The sequence below is a fragment of the Peromyscus maniculatus genome, chromosome 2 (assembly GCF_049852395.1).
Source record: "Peromyscus maniculatus bairdii isolate BWxNUB_F1_BW_parent chromosome 2, HU_Pman_BW_mat_3.1, whole genome shotgun sequence".
NCBI classification, from domain to species: Eukaryota; Metazoa; Chordata; class Mammalia; order Rodentia; family Cricetidae; genus Peromyscus; species Peromyscus maniculatus.
Window position 1 is genome coordinate 107,790,879 of NC_134853.1, and position 20,461 is coordinate 107,811,339.

At 46.8% G+C, this 20,461-nt stretch overlaps 1 protein-coding gene across 1 annotated transcript in view; it reads left to right on the plus strand.

Annotated features, from left to right (window-relative positions):
* Nucleotides 1-20,461, plus strand: part of Acer2 (alkaline ceramidase 2) — a 44,232-nt gene that overhangs the window by 17,586 nt on the left and 6,185 nt on the right. Inside the window, exons 4-5 of the mRNA XM_006975972.4 lie at nt 6,302-6,439; nt 17,468-17,605. Coding sequence (XP_006976034.1) covers nt 6,302-6,439; nt 17,468-17,605 — 276 coding nt within the window. The remainder of the gene's footprint in view (nt 1-6,301; nt 6,440-17,467; nt 17,606-20,461) is intronic.

Here is a 20,461-nt window from a genome sequence, read left to right on the forward strand (position 1 = left end):
AAATATGAAGAGGAGGAAGTCACTGTGGACATTTTCTGCACACACTGTCTACATCCACATGCAGACCAGGGGAAGGCTTTGCAATTTCCTGAGTCTGACCCAGGGAAGGCTTTGGCATTCCTATGAGTCTGAGGCATTGTGGTCCTTGTCTTGACCACGCTTATGTCCTCAGCATACACACACTCAGGACTTCCTCAGCTCCTTACACTTTCTGGTGTGTTAGTTTGGGCATTAAGAAACAACTTTTTGGGCTGGAGAGATGGCTCAGCTGTTAAAGGCTAGGCTCACAACCAAAAATATAAGAAACTACTTTCCCCTAAGAACTCATCTTTCAGGTTTTGGGATCTGAGTGAGAAATTGAAGAAATTTCTCTAATTGTGGCTAGCATTCTGTAGTCCTAGGTTGAAATTCCAGTTGGCAGTTTTGTTTTTCTTAGTTACAGATGCCCTTCTCCCACACCTTCATTTCATGGAGTAGAAGTAAGGAGTGTTTAAATGGGAGAAAAGGAAGCGGGGTGTTGATGTTGGTAATTGAAACCTGTCAACTTAATAATGAAAATACTGAGCATCAACGCTGGGGATTCGGGCGGGCCTGTCACGGCACTGTGCGGTATTGATGTAGGGAGGATGTGAAGACGTGAGCCCTGGGCCCTGGGTGTGGGGAGAGTCATCTGGAGGCTGAGGACCACGAGTCCTGTCCTGACTGGGGAGGGGTTTGGGTTCCTGCTGTTGGTGTTTAGAAACTGGATGGCTTGGTTTGCTATCTCCTCATCTGTAAACTCCCCCAGGGCTGAGATGACGCACACACGGCACCACATTGAGCAACATGGTCACTGGTGTCCCTCAGCTCTCCCGGCTGCCAGGGGCACACAGTGGACAGCTCTGCTTAGGGTGTCTGAGGTACACGGACCAAGCAAGGGGAGGGCAGGCTTGGAGAGCTTGAAGGGGCAAAGAAAGCAGCAGCACACAGCTAAAGAGACGCGAACGGGCCTCATCCGAACCTGCCCGTCTTCAGTCTCCCGGCCAGGGGCAAGCGAGAATGTCGAGCATCCATGGGGGCTTCTTAGGATTGCAGTGGGTGGCTGTTCTGCCGTGGAGGCACAGGTCAGTCTTCAGAGTTCCTATCAGCAATGCCAGCACTCGGGAAGCAGGGGCGGGATCTTTGTGAGTTCAGACACAGACACACAGACACACACACACACACACACACACACACACACCCAAGTGGATCAGAGAAAAATCAGAGATGGGCGTGAGTGTAGTTTATTACAGAGCCCCTGTGTAGAGTGCATTATGCTTTGAATTCAAGTCCTCGCACAGCACAAAATAAATAAATAAATAAATAAATGGAGAGAAGATTAAACAAAAAGGTATATATAATACCTTGCTTCACAGAGAATCAGCACTCAGGAAGTACAAGAAGCCACTATAAAACACAAATCTGGACATACATTTAGAAGATATCCTAGTTAGATTAGTACTGCTGTGATAAACACCAGGACCAAAGCAACCCGGGGAGCAAAGGGTTTATTTCAGCTTGCATTGTATTTCATGAAGGGAAGTCAGGGCAGGAATTCGAGGCTGGAAGCAGAGACAGACCATGGAGAAATACTGCTTACTGGCTTGCTCCCCAGGCTCACGTTCAATTGTTTTTCTTATACCTCCCAACATTCCTTGCCCAGCATCCCACAGTTGGCTGGGTCCTCCTCTCCCACATCAACCAGTAGTCAAGAAAATGCCTCCAGAGACATGCCTCCAGACCAATTGGGTGGAGTCATGTTCTCAGTTAAGGTTCCCTCTTCTCAAATGAGTCTAGTTGACAATATATATCTGTGATTATATATTATATATATATATATATACTATATATATATACTATATATATATCACAGAATATAATACTGTCTATAGACAGTGTTCATTAAACCAATAGGATATAATTGCTAGGTTAGGAAAAGACAGATTCTCATTTTACTTAGAAATCCCAGGACTCTTCAGAACGTATACTCAACTACTGATGGCTATTAGTAATTTTAGGTATTTTTCTTTTCAGACAAACTAAGGAAAAAGCATATTGCAGGCTAATGGAATGTGCTTCCCAAATACCCTCTCACGTGCACTTATGAGTCCCTTCTACAAAACCTCTAGCCAGCCTTCGTTTCGCAGTCCACTTCATTTTTAGGATCTTGGAATGCTAGGGAGCAGGCTAGGCGCTGCCTGCTTTAGCATAGATAAGGCTAGAAGGGTAAGGTCTCTGGGCCTTGGTGCCTCACTTCAGAAACTACAGGGCGGGAGAGCTCTCCGAAGTCCTCTCCAAGGCCGAGTGCTGCAGCACCAGGACCTAGCAAGGGCCGGCTGTTTTAAGTCGGTGATGTTTGTTCTGTGGTTATTGAAACTGCTGGGTCCTAACCATCTGCAGGGACATCTCAGAGGTTTGTGGACATGGTTTTATCATCCATAAATGATGGCAGGTTTTATCATTCATAAAGTCCATCTCGCTTTGTAGGAGTAAAGGTGACATTACCAAGTACCAAATATTAAAAAACAAAACAAAACAAAAAAACCAGGATCAGTTCTCCTCTTTAAGGGGTAGCTAATGACAACAGTAGCAACTTTATTGTGAGAAGATGGTCAGGAAGTTGGGTTGCTGGATTTGGGTTTGGGAAATACAGAAGAAGGGGTGCTAAGAGTTTCTTCAGTGGGTGCTCTAGCATGAGACTATAGGGTTGACAGCTAAACACAAGCCCGAGGTAGGGGCTGCCTGCCATCCCAGTTTGGAACACACACTGTCAGGGCCCCTCGCTCTGGAAATTTCTAGCTCTCTAATACCTAGGTCCTCTGGTGACTCTTGCTTGGGTATGCTGGGCTGGCTGACTTTCTGCTGGCCATGTGATCTTTGTTTATTTTGACTAGTTGCAAAATTGTGTGTGTGCACAGGATGTCCTCATTGTCCAGTACATTCCTCCACTCCCTCTGGACCCAGTGTGGGGAGTTGCCTGCGACTGTGTCCTAAAGTATGTGCCTTTAAACTATTTGGCAGTATTCTATGGAACCTTTGGGGATTACAATCGCTGTCCAGCCTGCTCTCCTTCAGAACATATTATCAACAATATGATAATTTTTTTTTGAGCTAAGGATCGAACCCAGGTCCTTGTGCTTGCTAGGCAAGCGCTCTACCAAGGGTAGTATTTTTTTTTTTCTGTTTTGCTTTGTTCTGTTTCATTTTGAGACATGATCACACTCTTAGTCTAGCTGGCCTCGACTTATAGCAATCCTCCTGCCTCAGCCTCCCAAGTGCTGGGATTACAGATATGAACTGTAACGGCCAGCTCAACAATAGCGATATTATTAACATAGTATTTCTTCTAAGGAAGATGGTGATAATGGTCTTACTGGCACATCACCCATCCTGGGCCCTATATTAAGTGCTGAAAGGCTCACAAGAATACCATGGGTATTAGTGGTTCAGTTTCAGGTTGGAAAGGCTCAAGGAGTTAAGCTTCTTGCAGAGGTCCCATGGTCATTGAACAGTGGGGCAGGATTTGTGAGTACATTTGTCCCATTGGAAACATTTGTGTTTTAGTGATTGTATTCCTCTTTCCAACTTGTGCTTGAGTCCTAAACCCTTGGGTATGGAAAGGTGAAACACCTTGTAAATTTACTATTTTCCCTCCTTTCCCCTCTCCTTTCCCTCTCCTTTTCTCTTTCTTTCTTTCTTTCTTTCTTTCTTTCTTTCTTTCTTTCTTTCTTTCTTTCTTTCTTTCTTTCCTTCTTTCCTTCTTTCCTTCTTTCCTTCTTTCCTTCTTTCCTTCTTTCCTTCTTTCTTTCTTTCTTTCTTTCTTTCTTTCTTTCTTTCTTTCTTTCTTTCTTTCTTTCTTCCTTCCTTCCTTCCTTCCTTCCTTCCTTCCTTCCTCTCTCTCTCTCCTTCCTTCCTTCCTTCCTTCCTTCCTTCCTTCCTTCCTTCCTTCCTTCCTTCTTTCCTTCCTTTCTTCCTTTCTTTCTTTTTCTTTTTTTCTTTTAAACAAGATCTCATGTGTCCCACACTGGCTCCAAGCTTGCTAGCTGAGGATGACTTTGACCTCCTAACCCTCCTGCCTCCTCCTTTCATATACTAGGATCACAAATATGCACAACCACACTTAGTGTTTGAGATGCAAGGATGGCCCCCAGGGCCGCATGCATGCTAGGGAAGAACTGTGCTAACTCAGCTCTGTCTCTAGCTTCTGAATCTCTGGTTACGTGTTTCCAGTTGAAGGGGAGGGGGTATAAAAGAATTCATAGCGAAGAAAAACTGACAATGGAGTTAAAAGGGTAAAACCATGTACAGACGTGGGGTACCATGAGAAGGTCAGGAAACACTTGGGCTTCTCCTGTGTGACAAAGAGAGGGAACAGAGAGGAGAGACCAGCAACAGGCCTTAGCCTTGACATGCCAGAAGCAGGGAGAGTTGCCCAGTGTCCCAGAGGCCATGGGCCTGGTGCTGGTGGGGCTGTCTTCAGGCTGGCCAGGCAGTCTTGCTTCCGGTAACTGAAGAGTTCTGGCCTGTCAGGAAGAAAACATGGGTCTCCTGAGCATTTGCTGCCGGCTTCCTTTCACATCTGTCTGTTCCCCTCTGGTTCAGGGTTACAAAGCCCATTCGTTCCAGTCAGAAGGTTGGCAGCTTGATCAATGATTTCCTGTGCCTTGATGATAAATGCCTTTCCTCTTTAGAAGATAAATTTGTGTTTTGAGGGGGTCGATGTTCTTTGATTTCTTTATAATAGAACTTCATTCCAATCAGTTTCCTAACTGTGGCCTGTTCCGGGGCTCTTGGCCAAAACAAATTCTGCTGATGACAAATGACAGAAGCCACAGGAAAGTCATGTGCTCCTTAATTTAAGGCATGGATAAGGCCACGGAGAGTGGCTAGGCCAGGGCCTCTTTCCTCTATAGATCAGGAAACAGGGTCCCCAGAGAGAGGAAGAAGTGTGTCCAGGATCACGTCGCCACTTCTAGCCGGCTCCACTTCCCCTGAAGGCTGTGGGGAGAGTGTCTGTGATCTGTCATGTTAAAAACTTGTCAAGACAGACCTCCAGTTCACACTAGACCTACAGGCTGCCAGGAAATATTCATCCTATTTGATTCCCCCCCCCCCCCAAAAAAAAAACTTTCAGTTTTGTAGGCTGGGCACACAGGAATTTTTTTCTTTTAAAGCAGTAATATTTATGCTTTCTTAATGATCTCTGATTGTCTCATAAAAGTTATGTGTGATGACCTGTTGGACCAGGGCTTGGCAAAGTATTGGGGCTAAATGGGTTCCGTGAGGTTTTATCAGCACATAATGCATGTTCCTGAACTTATCTTCATAAAGGCAGAGTTGAATACCTGAGGCAAAGAGCTTGGGATTTGCAAAACCTAAAATGCTTCTGACCCTTTACAAATTTTTTTTTTTTAAATTTGAAACAGGGTCCTTTTTTTTTTTTAAATTTATTTTATGTGCATTGGTGTGAAGATATCAGATCCCTTGGAACTGGAGTTACAGACAATTGTGAGCTGCCATATGGGTGCTGGGAATTGAACCTAAGTCCCCTGAAAGGGCAGCCAGTGCTCTTATCTGCTGAGCCATTTCTCCAGCCCTGAGATGAGGTCTTAAAACATGTTATGTAGCTGAGGCTGGTCTTGAACTCCTGATCATCCTGCCTCCACCTTCCAAGTGCTGGGATTACAGTCTTGTGCCATTGTATCAGGTTTATAGGAAAAAGGCTTGTCAAGTCCTGTAGGAAACACAGTTAAAAATGGGGAAATCACTGTCAATGTCTCTCCCCCAGAGATGTAGGTTGACTGTGGTTTAACCATTTCACAGCTAAAAGTTTTCAAAGTCTTTGTTTCCCAACGATCAGCTCCTGGAAGGAGAGTGGATGGCTTTTAGATATGGTTCATCTCTGACCTAATCATACTTAGCATAGACCAGTGGTTCTCAACCTATGGGTTGGCAACCCCCTTGGGGTCACAGTTTAGGATTCATAACAGCAGCAAAATTGCAGTTATGAAGTAGCAGCACAGTACTATGGTTTGGGGTCACTACAACACGAGGAACTGTGTTAAAGGGTCCGAGCATTGGGGAGGTTGAGAACCACTTGTGTAGAAGTCAGCACAAACAGTGCTGGCTACACCTCGCCAACAGTAACAAGCAATGGGAGAACCCTTGCCCAGCGTACACAAGGCCCTGGGTTCAGTCCTCAGCTTGGGGCTCGGGGAGCATGTTAAATAAACAAGCGGGATCTCCTTTGCTAATGGATTTGGTTTTGACTCCACTGATTCAGGGGCAGGTTCAAGGCAGTGGTGTGTGTCCTGTCTGCAGTTACAACGTGCCTGGCGTTTGTCAAGCCCGCCATCAACAATATCTCCCTGATGACTCTAGGGGTCCCATGCACTGCCCTGCTCATTGCAGAACTGAAGAGGTGAGTGCCCTTCTTCTTGTCTTTTGTTGCCTGGGTAACCATTTTCTTCTGGGAAGTTGTAGATGAAGACCTCACATTCATATGCAGAAACATTTTAAAAATATATATTTTGCCGGGCGGTGGTGGTGGCGGCGGCGCACGCCTTTAGTCCCAGCACTTGGGAGGCAGAGGCAGAGGCAGAGGCAGAGGCAGAGGCAGAGGCAGAGGCAGAGGCAGAGGCAGAGGCAGAGGCAGAGGCAGAGGCAGAGGCAGAGGCAGAGGCAGAGGCAGGCGGATCTCTGTGAGTTTGAGGCCAGCCTGGTCTCCAAATCGAGTTCCAGGAAAGGCGCAAAACTACACAGAGAAACCCTGTCTCAAAAAACCAAAAAAAAAAAAAAAGGAAAAAATAAATATTTTTTTAAATTTTTTGAAATACTTTTAAAATTTATATATTTTATTTTGTGCATATGTGTATATGTCTGAATGTATGTATCATGCCATGTGCATGCACCAGGAGCCCTCAGAGATCAGAAGAGCGGCCCAGTCCCCAGAACTGGAGTCACATATCTAATGAGCTGCCTGACCTGTGTGCTGAGACCAGATCTGGGTCCTCTGGAAGAGCAGAGTGCTCTTAACCTCTCAGCCATCTCTCCAAGTCTTCCAGAAACATTTGATGTGGGCTGGAGATATGGATCAGTGGTTAAGAGCACTTGCTGCTCTTCCAGAGGATGGTGATTTCATTCCCAGCCTCTACATGGTGGCTCCTGAGCATCCACCATCCTCTTCTGACCTCTGCAGACACTAGGCATGTACTGGGCATGTACATGGTGCACATACATTCAGGTGAAACATTCATACACACAAAAAGAATGAAAAAAAATTTTATTTTAGGTCTTGTGTGTGGGTCTTCTCGCCACCAAATTCATGCGATCACCGATCTAATTTTAAGGTTTGATGAAAACATTGTTTTTGTTGTAGTTACCTTTACAATGTGTTTTAAGCTATACTTCTCTTATTATGAACACTGAATGTCTTGATTTTTTTGGAAACTAGCTCTTGTTATGTAGCCAAGGCTAGCCAGGCTGTGGACTAACTCATTTTGATCTTCCCACCACAGCTTCCTTAGTGCTGGATTATAAGTTAATCTACCATGCTCATGAGTGAGCTTTTAAAAGCTAAAAAAAAAAAAAAAAAAAAAAAAAAATTACGTGTGGATGCTCTGTCTGTCTGTCTGTCTGTGTACCACTGGCATGCCTGGTACTTGAGGAAACCAGAAGAAGGTGTCAGATTCCCTGGAACTGGAGTTAAAGATGTTCTGAGCCACCATTTGGGTGCTGGGAGTTGAACCCAGGTCCTCTGGAAGAACAGCCAGTGCTCTTAACCCTTGAACCATCTCTCAGCCACCAAATTTTTTTAAAATACTTTTTATTAAACTTGTTCTTGGATGATTTCATGTCTCTACATAATATATTCTGCTGTCTCTCACCCCTGCCCTATTTCCCTCCCATCCTTGTGGATACCTCCCACCCTTCCCTACGAATCCGTTTCTCCCATGTTGTCTCTTTCTGGTGTTCTGGAACCCACTGAGCTTAACCAGGGCTGTCTGTAGGAATATGGGTTTGAAACTGTCCAGTGGAGCCTGATGGGCTCACCTGTGAGAACGCAATGGCAGCCAGTGCCTGCTCTCCCCCCAGAATTCACCAGTTGCCAGCAGTTCACCAGGCAGGGGTGGGGTTCCATGGGCCCCTCTCTGATCCGTGATTGACTACTGAGAGGCCCAGTCTTGTGCAGATCCCGTGGAGGCGGCAGTCACGGCTGCTCTGTGATCATGGTCGCGATGGCTGTGCCTGCTCTGAAGAGGGCATTTTTGCAGCCCTTCATATCTTCCAGTTTTTATAGTCTTTCCAACTCTTCCTCCACGTTCCCTGAGCCTTAGAAGGGGTGATGTAGATGTCCTGTTTCAAGCTGAGCACTCAATCATCACCTGCTCTCAGCACTTGAGCAGGTCACGGGTCTCTGCATTCACTGCTGTTCATTGCAACGAGGTGTTTCTTTGAGTAAGGCCAAGAGTAGCGTTTGTGAATATAAACACAAATACTTGCAAGGCGGTTTGGGTCCATGCCAATTTAGTTTCCCCCTTAGGGGTTCAGACCCCCTCAGTCATGGATTTGACTAGGCTTACAGTACCACAGTTCTGTCTTCACTGAAGTAGGGTCTTCCTCCCTCAGATAGTAGTACTGTGGGATGTGTTAGCTCAGCATAGGAGATGATAATTTCTCTCTGGTCGCTTTGCTTCCCAGAGCTGCTCTGATCATCAGCAATAGCATCCGGGGCCAGAAGTGGCTCAAGAGGCATTTGAATGTGCTGCCTAGAGGCAAAGGGGGACTGCCAGATCTCCTTTACTTGGCTTCTCTGTGAAGCCTGCAGGGATAGGTTTGAAGGGACCTGTTTTAGAAACCAGTTGACTTAGTCCTAGAAGAACAGCTATAATGATATAAAAGCCTATAAATGAATAAAACAGAGAAGTCCCCATTCTCCAATAAGCTTAATAAAAGACCCACATTTATTTAGTTATTTATTGTGTGGACATGTGTATGGGCACGCCTGTGTCAAATCGCATGTGTGGAGGTCAGAGGACAATTTGTGGGAACTGGGTCTCTCCTTCCACCAAATGGGTTCTGGGGATCAAACCCAAGTTGTCAAATTTGGCATCAAGTGCCACTACCCAGTGAGTCATGATGACAGCTATTTATTTATTTATTTATTTATTTATTTATTTAGAGACAGGTTCTCATGTGACTCAGGGTAGCCTTGGACTTACTATATAGTTAGGTTGTCCTTGAACTGACTGCCCCTCCTGATTCACCTCCTGGGTATTAGGATTGCAAGTGTGTGCCGCTGCACCTGACTGTAATAAGCTTAATTATGGGCATCTGGGTGTTTAAATAGCCAGAACCCCATTGTTTGGAGTTGAGGGTTGAGTCAGAGGGCCTTGTGAGGAGGTCTTGGCAGGGTAGGGGTGGGGAGGACAGAGTCAGAGGGCCTTGTGAGGAGGTCATGGCAGGGTAGGGGTGGGGAGGACAGAGTCAGAGGGCATTGTGAGGAGGTCATGGCAGGGTAGGGGTGGGGAGGACAGAGTCAGAGGGCCTTGTGAGGAGGTCATGGCAGGGTAGGGGTGGGGAGGATAGAGTCAGAGGGCCTTGTGAGGAGGTCATGGCAGGGTAGGGGTGGGGAGGATAGAGTCAGAGGGCCTTGTGAGGAGGTCATGGCAGGGTAGGGGTGGGGAGGGTAGAGTCAGAGGGCCTTGTGAGGAGGTCATGGCAGGGTAGGGGTGGGGCGGGACAAGGAATGACAGCAAATGAAGGAAGGATTTCTTGGTCCATTATAGGAAAAATTGTAAAATTCGATGGAGGTGATGGCTGAACACTTCTCAGTATGCTACAGGACACTGAACTGTATGCTTTAAGTAGGCAGATTTTTACAGTACATGAATTGTATCCCAGTAAATCTATTAACAAAATGGTAAGCTCCAGGAACAGGCCAGGTGATCCTGTCTCTGGAACCATGGGTCTGATCAAACTGCACATTTCCCACATGGGATGTTCAGCTTTTCTCGACTTCTCAGTAGCAGTCTGTTCTCAGTGATGATGAGGAGATGTAGAGAGGGAGAAAGTGTAGCCTATAATAAATAGTGGTGATCTCATCACCAGTAAGACTGTGTAAGACTGCAGCTGTGTTCTGCCACAGCCCCACACTGCTTCTCAGGGAGAGATCTTTTAATAAAGCTCGAGTTGATCCATCGCCCTTCCTGACAGAGTTCTCTCACTCTCCTGTGCCTTTAAGACTCAGCCGTTGCCAGGTGGTGGTGGCACATGCCTTTAATCCTAGCACTTGGGAGGCAGAGTCAGGTGGATCTCTGAGTTCGAGGCCAGGACAGGCAGGCACCAAAACTACAGAGAAACCCCGTCTCAAAAAACAAAAAAAACTTAAGTGTGTGTCTGAATTTCTTTTTGCCACAGTGACCACAGGTTGCTCAGATATGCGTGCCTGTCCTGTGACCGCGGTGACTGGCTAAGACCTGTGTCTGCAGCTGTGGGACAGTGACTTGCTTTTTCTGTCATATGTGGCTAGACTTCTGTTGTCTCTATTGGCCTTCCTTCTGGGCCACAACTTCTCTATTTCCTCACTGCATGGCTTTCCTCCACATCTTCAGTGTGAACTTACTGAAGACTGTGTTCAAAAGCTGGTTCCTATTAAGAAACTACTTTGTTGGAGAAAAATTGGAAAATATAGACAAGCACAAAGGAGAACAATCTTTTACTTTTTACTAAGTAGAATGTTTGGTAGTGTTTAGAACAAAGCTTGGCTCATTTCACTGGACAAAAGTAAACTGTGGTAGAATATTTTTTTCAGGTGTGTTATTTTTATTTATGTTGCATTTGTTTAACTCCGTGAAGCTTTGTTACTATGCCTGTTTAATAAAGAGCTGAACGGCCAATAGCAAGGCAGAAGAAAGGATAGGAGGGGCTGGCAGGCAGAGAGGATAAATAGAAGGAGAAATCTAGGAGGAAGGAGAGAGAGGAGAGGAAGGAGGAGCGTTTCGGGGTCAGCCACTCAGCTACACAGCAAGCCACAGAGTAAGAGTAAGATTTTTTTGTTTTGTTTTTGAGACAGGTTTTCTCTGTGTAGCTTTGCGCCTTTTCCTGGAACTCACTTGGTAGTCCAGGCTGGCCTCGAACTCACAGAGATCCGCCTGCCTCTGCCTCCCGAGTGCTGGGATTAAAGGCGTGTGCCACCACCGCCCGGCCCAAGAGTAAGATTTACAGAAGTAAGAGAACCGGAAAAGCTCAGAGGCAAAAGATAGACAGGATAACTTAAAGTTAAGCTTGTTAGAAATAAGCCAAGTTCAGACCAGGCGTTCACAATAAAGAATAAGCCTCTGCGTGTGATTTATTTGGGAACTGGGTGGTGGCCGCTTCCCCACCCCCCAAGAGCAAAACCCAACAACAACACTAAACTTGACTCATTGTCTCATGATGATAACTATTAGTCTTTTGTTGTTTGCCTTTCTAGTTTTTATTTTTGCCATCTTATATATTTGCTTAAAACATTAGCTCAGTAGGATGCAGCTTTATAAAAATGGGTTACTTTTCAAGTTACTCTGAAATTTGGTTTGCTCACTTGGGGATGTATTATAGACATCTTTTTCAGTAAGTAAGTATAACTTTCCAGATCATTTTTAACACCTTCATAGAATTTGAACTTAGGGTATGGTATGCACCTGTAATTCCAGCACTTGGGGTAGAGGCAGCAGCCAGCCTTAGCAACAAGTTTAGTTCAAGGCCATCGTGGGCTGCTTGAGACCCTGTCTCAAAGACACACAGGGAGGGTGGTTGGGGAACAGGGAGAGCATCGTAAGAATCTGAATTATAGCTGTATTAAATTTAGTTAAATTTTGAACATTTTGAGTCTAGTTTTTCCACCGTTATAAATACCTATGTAATGAACATCGTTGTGTATTTTGATCTATAATAACAACTTTTTAACTTCTGTTTAGTTGAGTAGAGTTATTTCACGAACGAGGAATCTTGGGCTGTGTGAAGAATTGGAAAGCCACCTCTTCCTCTATGACCAGAACAGTCCAGGTTTTCCACTCGGCTGTTCCCACTGTACTCCTTGCCTTCCTCAGGGTCATCATTCTTCACATTTGAGGCTTTTCAATTATTTTTTGGTCTCATTCACCGAGTCCAATGTCGTGTCCCTCCATGACCTGCTGTTGGTTCTTATCCCCTGAAGTCTAGTCTCACATTTTCTTATTTGTTTGTTTTGACTTGTATTTATTTATTTATTTATTTTATTTTTAGAGACAGGGTTTCTCTCTGTAGCCCCGGCTGTCCTGGAACTTGCTCTGGAGACCAGGCTGGCCTGAAACTCAGCTCACCTGTCTCTGCCTCCCAGTGCTGGGATTAAAGGCGTGCGCCACCACTGCCCGGCTCAGTCTCCTATTTTCAGCTGTAGGCTGGGTCCACTCCATCAGACTGTCTCCCGGCACCCAAGGCTGCTGCTTTGTCTGCAACCCTTCCCAGGGCTTCCTGGTTGTTTTCTCTCACCACCCTCCACAAATCCACTTTTAAAATTCCCAGATGAAAATAAACAAGCCAGGTGGTGGCGGCACACACCCTTAATCCCAGCACTCTGGAGGCAGAAGCAGGCAGATCCCTGAGTTCCAGACCATCGTGGTCTACAAAGTGAGCCCCAGTTCGGCCAGGGCTACACAGAGAAACCCTATCTCAAAAAACCAAACAACAAAATTTCCCAAATAATTTTAAAGGTACCACTGTTTCTAATGCCATTAGCTTTGAGATCTCATGGCCATCATTGCCCTCCAAAATCTCTTGCCACTTCAAAGGACCCCTGTCTCCCAAAGGAACTCTTTCTACAGTGTTTCCCTGTTACCTCCTCCCACTCACCACTCCCCACCCTCACACCTCTCCAGTAGGTCATTACATCTGTTTCCTGCTGCCTCCTCCGTTCCTCTAGTCTTCTTCCTTCAAGGGGGTATTTTTCATATGAGTCCTTTGTCCTTGTACACACTTCAGTGGCTCCTTACTGTCCCGCTTTCTCTGACCTTGCTTCCTTCTGTGTGCCTGGTGACCAGTCAGTCTGGACAGGCTCCTTACTTTTTTTCCCTCTTCAGCTCATGCTTGCTCATACTTTGTCCTCCCAGTCGATGGCGGCCATTCCCCACCACAGCTTTGCAGGGATCCAGCCCTCCTACAGCTGCTTTGGGGATGCCAGCTCCATCTCAGGGCTTTGCTAACCCCTTCCTCTTCCTCAGCAAGCTCTGTGTCTTCCTTCCTAAACTCTGTGCCTTTACATTGGGTTTAGTGTGTGCTCCCATGAATGTGGATAATTCTTTCTTTCTTTCCGGTATATTACTCAAAGGCAGAAATTATACCTACCTGTGAATTTTCCAAGGTGCCTATTACCTCTGAAGAATTCTAAAGTCTCTGTTCCCCAGTTGTTTGCTAGGTAGCTCCTTTTTCATTCTAGAGTCATGTGATTGCTAGAAGAAACTTGGGTTCAGGGGCTAGACAACTTGGGTTTGTGGCTTGGCTTTGCCTTCCAGTAGCTCAGAAATTCAGGGCATTTTCTTCACTTCCTTGGGTCTTCCATAATAAGGTTTAGGTCTATTAAAAAAAAAAATAGGGGGCTGGAGAGCTGGAGAGCTGGTTAAGAGCACCGGCTGCTCTTCCAGAGGACCTGGGTTCGATTCCCAGCCCCCACATGGCAGCTCACAACGGTCTGCAACTCTAGTTCCAGAGGATTTGGCTCAGGCAAAACATCAATGCACGTAAAAATTAATAAATCTTCAACGAATAAACAAAGCTGGAGGAGCTGGCAACACTTAGGAAACTGAGGCAGGAGAACTGCAAATTCAGAGAGAACTTGCCTCAGCCAACAAGGAAACAAGCTAACAAAGCTTATTTCTTTTGATCTTGTAGTGAGTTTAAATAAGTTGTATCTAGTGTAGAATCTCTCCGGGGTGGTGGATTTTCAAGAAATAATAGTTGTGGCTGCATATAGTAATGCTTGCCTTTAATCCTACCACTTGGAGGTAGCCTCAGGGTAGAGGCAGGCTGATCTGCATAGTAAGTTCTAGGCCCACCAGGGTTACTTACATAGGGAGATTGTCTCAAAACAAAACCGCAAAAGGAACACTAGTTGTATTAGTGTATAGTTGTATTAGTTTTCTGTTCCTCTGATAAAACAGCAGCTTCTAGAAGAATGAGTTTATTTGGACTTGCAATTCTAGAGAGAGGAGTCCGTCATGGTAGGGAAGCATGCCAACAGGAGCCAGGAAGCAGAGAGGCCACCACATCTTTTACAGCAAATGTGGAGTAGAGAGAGGAAACTGAAAGCAGGCAGCGGCTATACTATACACTCTCACAGCTCACCCCGGGGCAGTGGATTTTCTCTAGCAAGGCCCCACCTTCTCAACCTCCCCAACAGCACCACCAACTGGGGACCAAGGGCTCACATGCCTGAGCCTGTGGGGACATTGCTCATTCAAACCAGCATACTGGCTACTTTCCTTTTCCTGTCCTTGTTTCAACAAGTACCCCAAGCAGTGTAAAGAGAGACAAATACCGCCTTCCGTTTTAGCTTCTCTTGTATGGATTCTTCCTTTCCTATCAAGGGATCCTCCCTGTGTTCTTGGCTGGAGATGCCTACTGAACTACCTTTACTCATTATTTGTGGCCTGAGGATCTGGCGCCCCCTAGGCATGGGGCCTGCTTGCATCTTCTGTGGAGGCTCACAAAGGTTTCCTAGTGAGAGCTGAGCTTGCTTTACCCAGCAGGGCTGCATTAGAGGATTGCTTGACCACATGTGTAGTTACCAGGTGATTGGAAGGGTAACTGCACTGGGCTGTGCTAGGGGGAGGTCTTTTGCTCCACCCTTTGGCATTCCTATAAAAGGCCCTTTAGAAGAGACAGCAGGGGCCGGTGGATAATGATCTAGGCCCTCCTGAGGCTATCCTGTGCTTGTGTTTCTTTCCTTTCTATCCTATCTAATATCTCTTAAGCCTCACTCCTCAAGAGTACCCTGTCGTAAAATGTGGGAGCTGGGCTCCCAGAATCTTCACTTATTCAACCCTGGATACTCTCAGATAGTCAAGATTTGTGGAAGACACGTAACTAAATTTCTGGTGAAGTCATCTAAAATAGATTAGAGCATTCAGTCCAGTGGTGCTGACTTCTCTTCAGCCTGAAGTGAATAGACTGTTCTAGATTTAGCTGGGTTTTTTGTTTGTGTTTGTTTTGAGACAGTGTCTTTCTGTATAGCTCTGGCTGTCCTGGAACTCACTGTGTAGACCAGGGTCGCCTTGAACTCAGAGACCTGCCTGCCTCGGCCTCCTGGGATTAAAGGCATGACCACCACACTGGGTTTATGCTGCCTTTCCTTATCTTTAGGTTTGTTTGTTTGTTAATCTACTTAGCTGCTTACCTGTCTTCTGTAATCGCAGAAGTCACAGGTATGGAGAGTTCAAGTTGACAAAGCTGGGTTCCTTACCCGCCTTTCTCATGCCTAGTCTTTTCTGTAGTGTTTCCAGCTGTGCTAAATAGGAGTACTGCGTCCAGATGTGCAAGTCAGAAGCTATCTTCCCCTGAACATCTCCTCTGGTCCTGGTCATTGTTCTACTCATTATCATGGCAATACTGATAAAATGCAGAGTCTTTCACACACACACATCTCTGCTGTCCCTGTAAGTTGAGCATCGCCCCCTCCCACCACACACACACACACACACACACACACACACACACACACACACACACACACACACACACACACCAAGCTCCCCCTTCTCTCTGTTCTCCTTGACTTCTGTCTTCATTTGAGCCCAGGTCCCCCTCGCTGTGGCTAACGGCCGCTGGCCCTTTAGTTTGGGGCTTGGCTGTTTATGTGTCCTTGGATGGCCCTCCTGCACGATTAGAAAGTAACTTGTGTTACTGTTTTGTTTAACCTCTGCTTGACACAGAGGGACACTGCTCGGGCAGGGCTCAGGTCTTTTTGTTCCCTGCTGTGACTCAGTTACCACCCAAGTCTCCCGGAGGAAAAGGAAAGTTCCCCTGCACTGATAAGATTCCCAGAAAAAAGGGTGCCCTTGGCCCTCTTTGCACTTCCTTCCAGCATCTTCCCTGTTCTCACGTGGCGCGTCATGTCCACGCCAGTGTGTCTCCTTGTGCCTTGCTTTGCTAGGGAACCAAGAGGAAAGACTGCCTTTTATCGCTTTGCTTCCCTCTGGCCTTCCTTCCTGAAGCATGTCTGGCTGGTGGCGGTTCAGCGCCCCTTCTGAACCTTCTTTCACCAGGAGAAAACGAAAGCTTATTCTGACTCAGGGTCATGACCTGACAGCGCTGAACTTGGGGTTTGTAACTGTTGGGTGCTTGTCCCTCTCCTCTGGTAGCACACAGACTACCTTCCAGTACCATGAATGCTCGTCCGTAGGGTGAAGGCTCTAGGTAGGCACCAGCTTCAAGTTTCCGTGTTCAGTGAGTTGAGTATGTGTTGTCTTCAGCTGTAGCGTGTGGAGAGCCAAGGCAACTTACAGAAGGAAGGGTTCTCCGGACTTATAGTTCAGAGGCACAAGAGTCCATCACTATCATGGCGGGAAGCATGGGGGGCAAGCTGAGAGCCCAGGCTTTAAACTCTCAAAGCCCTCCTCCAGTGACACACTTCCTCCGTCGAGGCCATGCCTAAACTTCTCAAACAGCGCCTCCAACTGGGGGCCAAGCATTCATCCCGTGAGAAGGTCTCATTCTAACCACACATGAGTGATGTCCAGCGGACACACCTGAAGACAGACGAACCACATGGCTCTGTGAGGGAAGAGTACCCCAGGCAGAGGCAAAGCCCGTGGGAAGGCTGGAGGGCCCATTCCTGCTAAGGCCTGAAGTGTTTGAGGGGCAGCATAGTTTGAGCAAAGGGAGTGAGTGAGGACCAAAGCATAGAGAGAAATCGGGAAGGAAGGAAGGGGAGCCCACACTTGGGGCCCTGTGGCCACTGTGAATGCCGTGGCGCTCTCTCTCTCTCACTGAAGCAGAACATTGCCAATTGACTACAAGGACAAAGGTGAGTGTAGGTTAGAGAGGAAGAGATGATGGGGGCCTGGACCCACATGGCCAGAGGGCAGATTTGGGGTGGGTTCTGAAGGAAGAGCTAAGAAACCGGATGTGGGATCTGTGAACAGGAGGAAAGACTAGCTGAACTCTGTTTTTGTGTCTGTATTAGACATCAGGGTACCTTTCAAGATGGTAGGTGGTTCTATGCATCTGGAGTTAGGGGCCAGGACTGTGTAGGAAATAAGGTTATGTAAGTCACGTGTGTCTATGTGGATATTTACATCTGTGTGGTTGTGTTCGGTAGGACACGCCTCTCAAGAGCTGGCTGGGGTAGATGGATGAGAAGTTTTGGAGGTACAGGAGAGGTAGCCAGCAAGCCCCAAGGAACCGAGAGCTGACACTCTCTCCCTCTGCCTCGCAGGTGTGACAATGTCCGTGTGTTTAAGCTGGGCCTCTTCTCCGGCCTCTGGTGGACCCTCGCCCTCTTCTGCTGGATCAGCGACCGAGCCTTCTGTGAGCTGCTCTCCTCCGTCCACTTTCCGTACCTGCACTGTGTGTGGTAAGCTCCTGCCCTGGGGTGGTGGCATTGACACTGGTGGCCGCACGGGCTGCTGGGCTGGGTGCTCCCTGCCAGGTGCACAGGTAGGTTCCGGGGGAGGGCCTCAGAGCCAAGCATTCTTCTTTCTCTCTCCTGTCGGACGTTTTAGAAACGACGGACAGACAGTAAGGTAAGCGTGTGAAAAAGGCTCCAGGGTGCTGGTTTAGCCAGAACAAGCTCCCCACCCCACCCCCCTCAGACCTCATTGTTATGCTGCACCGCGACTTGGCAGCCTCTCCTGCAGCTCCTTAATTAGTACCCGGGAGCCTGAAAAGTGAGTCTGCAACCTGAGCTCCAAGGTCTGGATGGATGGTGGGGGAGGGGGAGCTGGGGACCTATGTGATGTGAGGACAGGATGGTCCTCAATAGGAACCACGCCTTCAGGGCACTTGTGACCAATGAAAGCTTGGACCTCGCCGGTCATCTAGGGACAGTCTCACCTATTTTTTTTTTAACAGCGACAGACAAAGCCTAGGGGACTAAATATCTATTGTTGAACATCACTCACACTGCTTGCTGATAAGGAAATAGAGCGTCTGTATTTTGGGAAGCCTGGGAATGACTCTAAAGTTTAAAAAGAAAATGGAGGTTACCAAACCACATACAGACCCACACTCAGGAAGGGGAGGAGGCAGTGAAGGAGTCGGGAGGTGTAGTGGTAGGGTGCCTGCATGGCATGCACAAGCCCCTGGGTTCAAACTCCAGCAAACGAGGAGGAAATGGGGGTGTGGAGTGGCTTTCTTCCTAGGCACTACGTCAGCTCCAAACCCAGGACGAGGCAGTGTCTCTGTCTGTCCTCATGACGGCTGAATACAAAAGGCGGCAGGGAGCAATGCTCGTCTAATGTCCTGGTAGATGAGGAGCATCCAGGGGAGCTTCTCTAGTGCTCTATATAACTCCACATCCAGAGCCATCTTCAGAGTGTGATCTGGGAAAGGCGGCTCACACCTGCCCTCCCAGCACCTGCAAGGCCGAGGCAGGAAGTTAGCCACAAGATCCAGGTTAGTGTGGACTACATAGTGAGGGCCTTCACACACACACACACACACACACACACACACACACACACACACACACACACACACACACACACGCGCGCGCGCGCAGTCTTTCTTTCCCTCTTCTCTCTAGCTACAATTGTGTATCAATGAGTCATTCTGTTTCTAGAAAATTACAATGGCACCTTTCTATATGTGATACAAACTGGCTCTGTTTTAAGCCAAAGTCCAGTCAGGATGTCCAGCTGGTGAGTGGCCCCAGGCCCACATGGATCCACATGCCACCCAGGACATCTATGACTCTGACCCAACGAGTTTGTCGATGACAATGTCCTATTGCGGTGTTAAAATGTTAGATAGCCCTGAATATAGATCATGCCCACCCTTCCCCTTTAAGACAGCAGTATCTCAGGTAGCCCAGGCTAGCTTTGATTGTATACATGAGGATGACCTTGAACTCCTGATCCTCCTACCTCTATCTCTTAAGTACCGAGATTCTAGGTGTGTACAAATGGAGTGTGTGTGTGTGTGTGTGTGTGTGTGTGTGTGTGTTGCATACATAGGAATGTGTTTGCACAATCATGTTCATGCATGTGAAAGCCACATCAGGGAGTCAGTTACTTTGAGACAGGGTCACTGAATCAGAAACTTGCCTTTTCAGCTAGGCTGGCTATCTAGCAAGCTTTTTGGATCTGTCTGTCTTGCTGTCCTTCAATGCTGGGATTGCAGGCACACACAGCCATACTCAGCTTTCTACGTGGATGCTGGGGATTTGAACTCAGGTCCTCATGATTGTAGAACGAGAGCTTTTTTCCCACTAAACCATCTCCTGAGCTCCATATTATGTCATTTCTAACTTTTCAGTTTTGTAAATAATCTGTAAAAACATCTATAATTGATTCTAATCTTATAGGTTAAATTGTAATACAAATTAGAAGATGGCAACATGCTTTTTTTTTTTTCTTTTTCTTTAAAATAAGGTCTTGGACTGGGGGTGTGATTTAGTTGGTACAGTGCTTGCCTAGCATAGACAAAGCCCTGGATTTGATCCCCAGCACTACATAAATGGAGAGTAGTGGTACAGGGTCATAATAAGTGGCAGGCTGAGGCAGGAGGATTACAAGCAAGTGAGCAGCTTGGGTTGCCAAGTGAGACCTTATTTTATCTATCTCATTATTCTTATTATCCTTTTTTTTGTGGGTGGGGGCGGGGGTGGGAGCAGGAGGAGGTTGGGTTTTGTTTTCTCAAGACAGGGTTTCTCTGTGTAGCCCTGGCTGGCCTCCAATTCACAGAGATCCACCTGCCTTTGCTTCCCGAGTGCTGGGATTAAAGGTGTGCACCACCACCGCCCGGCTTTTGTTTTGCTTTAAAACACTGGCTCACTATGTACTACCAGTTGGCCTGGAACTCTGTGCACACCAGGTTGGCTCAAATCCACAGAGAATTGCCTGTCTTTGCTTCCTGAGTGCTGGGATTAAAGTCGTGTGCTACCACGCCCAGCTATTTATTCCTCTTTGGGACAGTCTTGTGTATTCCAGGTTGGCCTCAATTTCACCATGCAGTCCCAAGTGCTGGCATTCAGGCTAGTGCCACCATATCAGACTTTGTTCTGTTTCTGTTGGCAGTGCTGGGGGTCATGGATGCTAGGAAGTCTTCCACTTTTGCCCTGAGCAGTTACATCCCAGTCCTGAGATCACTTTACTGAGGTCTCTCAGGATGCCTCAGCCCACATGCTCGCACATGCAGTAGGTTATTAACTCTTTAAAATTTTTGCTAACCTAATAGGGAAAAAAATATTTTGTTTTTATTTTTCATGTCT